General features: G+C 40.2%; 1 protein-coding gene across 2 annotated transcripts; it reads right to left on the bottom strand.

The window, feature by feature from the left end:
• Positions 1 to 1,953: 1,953 nt before the first annotated feature.
• Positions 1,954 to 5,187, bottom strand: LOC120112978 (L-type lectin-domain containing receptor kinase IX.1-like). 2 transcript variants are annotated; one of them, XR_005514626.1, is made up of 3 exons: positions 3,334 to 5,187; positions 2,905 to 2,996; positions 2,368 to 2,592 (listed from the first exon to the last, which is right to left on the bottom strand). XR_005514626.1 is itself a non-coding variant. In XM_039133201.1 (2 exons), the coding sequence occupies exons 1-2, from the start codon at positions 4,958 to 4,960 to the stop codon at positions 2,138 to 2,140; spliced, it is 2,082 nt and encodes a 693-aa protein (XP_038989129.1). In that variant the 5' UTR covers positions 4,961 to 5,168; the 3' UTR covers positions 1,954 to 2,137. The 2 variants fall into 2 exon arrangements, 1 of the variants encoding a protein (XP_038989129.1); XM_039133201.1 differs by lacking the exon at positions 2,905 to 2,996 and having other exon boundaries at positions 1,954 to 2,592; positions 3,334 to 5,168.
• Between the last annotated feature and the right edge of the window lie 459 nt (positions 5,188 to 5,646).

The following is a 5,646-nucleotide window of genomic DNA, read 5'->3' as shown; positions in this document are numbered from 1 at the left end:
CAGTTGCTAAGAAGTGTTTGGCTGGAGTACAGCTGAGCATTGAAAATTAGTAGGCAACCATAAGGTCGAGTTGCATATCTTTGGGCATCAACTCTAATTTATTTAGCTTACGTAGAGTCTCATCAGCAGATGGTACTGTAATACAAGTACGAACACCTCCTACAGCGGATAACTGAACAAAGAACACACCATGAGCCCATTTATTTTCCTCGGATAACCTTTACGAAGAGTTGCAATGACTTGATTGGCCTTTATTATCTCCGGCATCTATTTCTATTGTTCAAACCATCAAAATAGGACTATTTTTCTAACAATCCAGAATCTCATCCAAAATAATTAGTCGAAAGGTATTATTTGAGTTTCTTAATCCTGTATAAGTATCCAAGATCTACTCAGCAAATAACTGATATGGAACTAAATACACGCCCACACGGTCCTCACATACTTTCTCCGTTTAAGTCTTAACATTCTTGTCAGGCTAAGGGTTCAAATTCATTCAGATTTAATCACAAATACTATGATCGGCCCGTAGTCAGCTCCAATGAATCGGTGCTGCAGTGTCCTCTAGTTCACATAGGTTATGAGTTGGGTTCGCTCTGATACCATTGTAACAATCTAGGACCTCACCTAAAATAGTTAGCTATAAGGTATTTTTTGGATTCTTGAAGCTGTATAAGTACTCAAAATTTATCCAACGAATAACTAATGTGAGACTAAACACACGCCTGTACGGATCCTAACAATTTTACTATAGATTCTGTGTAAATTTATAAAATATATATTTGTTTGAGAGAAATTGGAGGAAGTGAGTCACTTCCCCCAACTTTATTAATAGAATGAATATTTACAGAGGCAGAAGCGATCGCAAAGTGGGTACAGTAATAGTTTCAGTCTATTTGTAATATGGGTTTGGATCATCTCATTCTAGCACTACGTTGGCAAATTTGACATGAGAGGAACACAATAAGCTTCTTGAGAAACAAATCTTCAACCAACTCATTTCTGCATAAAATCCTTCATACCATTAAAATCTGAGGCAACCTCTGCTCACAGAACTATTCAGAAATTCCTAAAATAGATAACAGAGTAAAGAATTCATCGCAGACAAGTTATTTTCTTTCTAATGTTATCCTCTTCAAGACTTCAAGGCAGTCTCTGCTGCGTTTCTAATGATGATGGTAGATCGACTACGCGAACAAACAATAAAACCTTTTTGGGGAAAAATGGATTAAAGCTTATAAGGTAATGTAGTATCTATGAGTTTTAGGAGGTGAACAAGGAATAGTTTCTGAAACATGGGATGGGAAGCCTGACGATGCATGAAGAAGAATTGTTCAGAAATATCAAGTTTAAGCTTTCATGTATCTACTTGTTATTACAAATTCTCAGAAGTATGCCCAGGAGTTGATGATCTAGTGAAAAATACATGGATTCAGGTGACGATACGGATGAAGATCAACCAATTCTTGGGTCATTTATTTGAGATTTAGTACATATATTTTTGTGAGCTCAAGGAAAAAATTTCTCGACATGAGGGGCTTCAAACCTAGATTTTATATCCAGAGATGACTTGCCAGTATGTGTCATATGATTTGTTATTGAGATGTAGGGAATACAAAATTAATCAAGGTATATATAAAAAACACTGCATTAATTTTTACCATTCAATCATGTGCTTGGTTAAAGGAGACACAAGTACAATATTTCTTTTGCCTTTGCTTCTCTTTAGCAATAGTTTTAGTGATTACATAGTTGTTGGCCACACATGCTTGAACACATGTAACATATGCAGACATATATGTTTCCTGTGAAAACAAATGTCAGCATAGTGATTATATATACTTCTCAGCATTATACAGAGGAGAAAAATAATGGACTTACATTGAGATGTCAACGATCGTCCATAGCATAGTTTAACATATCTTTTGCATGAAGCACCGCCAACAGTGCTAATTAAAGATGAATAGGCATCTTGAGCAGTAAATTGGGTAAAAAGCATCACAAAGTTTGGAAAATTGATAGTAAAGAACACATGATAGCACTAAGAAGCAATTTCCTCACCATGTTACATGATAAACATAATATATCAAACCTCCTAGAAAAAAAAAGCTCAATCTTTAAAACTTGTTTCAATTTCTTACTCAAAATAACTTCTGCGAATGTTTGAGTTGGAGCTTGAAGAGTAGCTACTAACTGAAGGTCCGCCGGATGATGATGATGCGGAGATGAAGTTAGAAATATCCATTGGAGGAAAATACATTGCTACAGGCATCTTGGGTGGCAGATCGGGCAGTGGAGCATCAAATTTGAGAACGTTAATTGCTTGTCTTATTGTCGGTCTCAGGTTGTAATCTGGATGGGCACACCACAACCCTACAATCATGAAGCGTTCCATTTGTTTCTCATCGAATTCCATCTTTAACCTTTTATCCACTGCCGTAAAACACATGTTTTTTCCATAAAGCTCCCAAACCCACTCAACCAAATTCACCTTGTCTTGCTTCTCTTTTAAATCAATTGGTTTTCTACCACATGCAATTTCTAGCACAACAACTCCAAAGCTGTATACATCTGATTCTTTGCTAGCTTTTCCTGTAAAATAGTATGATGCATTTCGATTAGCAAAAATGAATTTATATTTATCACTGATAATTTCAAGTTAATTAAACAATGCAGACCCAACTAAACAAGTCAACTATGGTCTATACTGGATATTGACATGTTTGTGTTCATATCGAGCTTGGCTGGCTTGGGTTTATTCTTGGGTACAATCGTTGATGGAGTAAGCCTCCAGGGTGGCTTTTGTATAGGCTGGACCAATTTACTATTGGGTTAGACAAGCTTGACCGAAGAAACTTGGTTAACCTAATTTTTCCAGGCATATATTTGTGGGTAGGAATTTACCTGTGGCCAAAAGGACATCAGTCACAAAACAAAACTTCATCTGAATTTAACTTCCTATAAGGCACATCCGCACATAGAGAGGTTTTAGTTTCCTTCAAATACCAAGGGAGAAAAGATTAGTCGCAAAATTCTATGCAAATCAGACTAGATTCTTTGTGAGCCAAAATCAAGCCTGGCTATTGATAAAATTAGGATAGCAGTGATTGGTCTTTCACCCTATCTTTTTGCAGAGCTGATGATTACACATGGTAGGCCTAGACTGCAGGGTTGCCATGGGCTCAAAGAGCATTTTCCTTGGTCTAGGCCAACCAACAGTCAGCAATTCAGCTCTACCTAGCATAAATAAGATCTATTTCTATAGTTTCCATCAGAAATGCATTCATTCAGATCAGAGCCTTCAATTGCAGCTAGAATTATAATATTACTTACCTGTCGTAGCATATTCAGGTGCGATGTATCCCCTCGTCCCAGCCATAATCGTTGTTTGCATGTTACTGTCATGATCTACAAGCCTTGCGAGCCCAAAGTCACCGAGTTTAGCATTGAACCCTGCATCCAACATCACGTTGCTCGGCTTGACATCTCTATGGACCACGCACTGCTCCCACTCTTCATGAAGATAGAGCAGTGCCGAGGCCAACCCGGATGCGATCTCGTACCTCTCTGGCCATGTAAGCAATCGCTCGTCGCTGTCTAGATGGCGATCGAGGCTTTTGTTCGACATGTACTCATAGACAAGCAACAAATCCCCTTTTTGATGGCAGTAGCCGATGAGTTGTACAAGATTGCGATGCCGCAGCCGGCTTATAATCGTGACTTCCGATATATACTCCTTCTTCCCTTGCTTAGAATCTCTAGAAATCCTCTTGATTGCCACTTCTTGCTTCGTATCATCCAACACTCCCATGTAAACCTCCCCGAAACCTCCTTCCCCAAGCTTTGCCTCCCGAACAAAATTTCTGGTTGCAATCGCGAGTGCAGTATAAGAAAATTTCCTAGGGCCGCCACCTCTCTCGAATGCATTATTGAGGGACAATTCAAGAGCCATCTCTTCTTCTTCTTCTTCTTCTTGTTCTTGTGCTTCCATCCCTCCCCTGGCCCTCTTACGCCATACTGCGGACCACAACAAACCCAACCCACATAGCAAGATCGCAATACCGACAGCAAGCCCCACCACTAGGCTCATCTTACTCTTCTTCTTGGCTTCGAAAGTTTCATTAGTTGGACTAGGTCCAGGGCTGGGAGCAAGATCCTGAGGACCCAAATTGGAGGAATTGAAATCCCAGGAATAGATGCTATGCGACTCGTAACGGGTCCCGGTGGAAGCTGACAAACCAATGGCTACGTTCTCCGGCAGGTATTCCCTCAAGTCCACAACATAAAACAGGCTCCAATTCCTCTGAGGATCTGAAGCATTACTGAGGAAGACGCTCAAATTTTGAGTCACAGCATCGTAACTAACGGATGCAATGAATTTCACATTCTCTCTGATGCTAGCATTCAAGTCCACTTGTTTTTTGGAAACGATCGACCAAATGTCGATGCCCACATGGTTGGCGCTCGTATCGTTGAACAGATGGTTCCTGAAGCTATCAAATTCGATAGCCACCACATCATTCTCCGCTACATTATTGCCAGGATTTATAAATAGTCCAAGACCCCCACCGGATGAGTTCGCTGGAGTCACAAAAGGGAAGGGTGAGAGGAAGAAGGCAAGCCCATCGGCACTTACAATTTGTCCGAAGCCGTTGATAGAGAATCTGAAATTTGTTGTGAAGTTGGCAAGCGTTCTTGAAGCTTTGTCCCAGAGATGCACCGGTTGGAAATATGTGGCGCTTCCAACGCTAGATTGAAGGGAAGCCCCCGCCTGGTTCTTGGTCAGTTCGACGTTGCTGCCGTTGAAGTAGGCATCGCCAGTGAAGTTTATGTTCGGTTTGTCCAGTTTATTGCCAGTGAAGTTGAAGGAGAGTGGGCTTGCAAGGGGGATCACGATGGATAACAACTGAAAGAGGAGGAGAACTAAGATGTGGAGAGAACCAGACTTGCAGAGAGCCATTTGCTTGGGAAGGATAGGAGGCTCGCCAAGCTAGATTTCTTGAGTGGTAGAAAGACACGGGAGCTGTAGCTTCGTCAAGAAATTGTTAGTTGGGAATTAGCCACTTGAAGGGGACAGGTCTGCTTAGTGTCAGATAGTTTTCCTTGCACGTCTTGTCTAATTGCAACTTGGAGGGAGCCAGTCTTGCGACGATACAATTTTTCCATGCCACAACTTGGAAGGTGCCAGTCTTGCAAGCATATGCGCATTTGTGGCCCCAAAAATGGTCAAACATGGCGGGCCAATCGCAAGAGGGCACAAATAGGATCTACCAAGCTTGCCAACTTGTCAAAATAGAATATAGAATGCTGCTTTCCGGCACCGCTCATTAACCAGCTCAATAATTTTTTTTTAATCAAAGATTTAATATTTAATGTTGGGTCGGGCTTTATTATCTCCACAAACACATCCAAAAATTTTAAACAAGTCTAATACATAGAAAGCTTACCCAACTACTTATATATTTAATTAGATTCGTCTAAAATAAGCAATGCTTAAAGAACATAATAATCTCCTAGGAAGATATATAAGCATTAAATAATGTAACACATATTGTCGAAGAGAGCAATGGGAAAGTCGTATAAGTTATTTATTTATTGAAAAAAAAAGACTGAACAATGCCCAAGCATCACGTTCAAGACTTGAAA

Source organism: Phoenix dactylifera, chromosome 1, assembly GCF_009389715.1.
Source record: "Phoenix dactylifera cultivar Barhee BC4 chromosome 1, palm_55x_up_171113_PBpolish2nd_filt_p, whole genome shotgun sequence".
In the NCBI taxonomy this organism is placed as follows: Eukaryota; Viridiplantae; Streptophyta; class Magnoliopsida; order Arecales; family Arecaceae; genus Phoenix; species Phoenix dactylifera.
Note: the sequence above shows the minus strand (reverse complement) of the source record. Positions and strands in the feature narration are given on the sequence as shown.

Coding starts and splice junctions, on each gene's coding strand:
- LOC120112978 (XM_039133201.1), bottom strand. CDS start 4,960: ATGGCTCTCTGCAAGTCTGGTTCTCTCCACATCTTAGTTCTCCTCCTC. Junction 2,593..3,333: donor ACCTGAATATGCTACGACAG/GTAAGTAATATT, acceptor ACTATTTTACAG/GAAAAGCTAGCAAAGAATCA.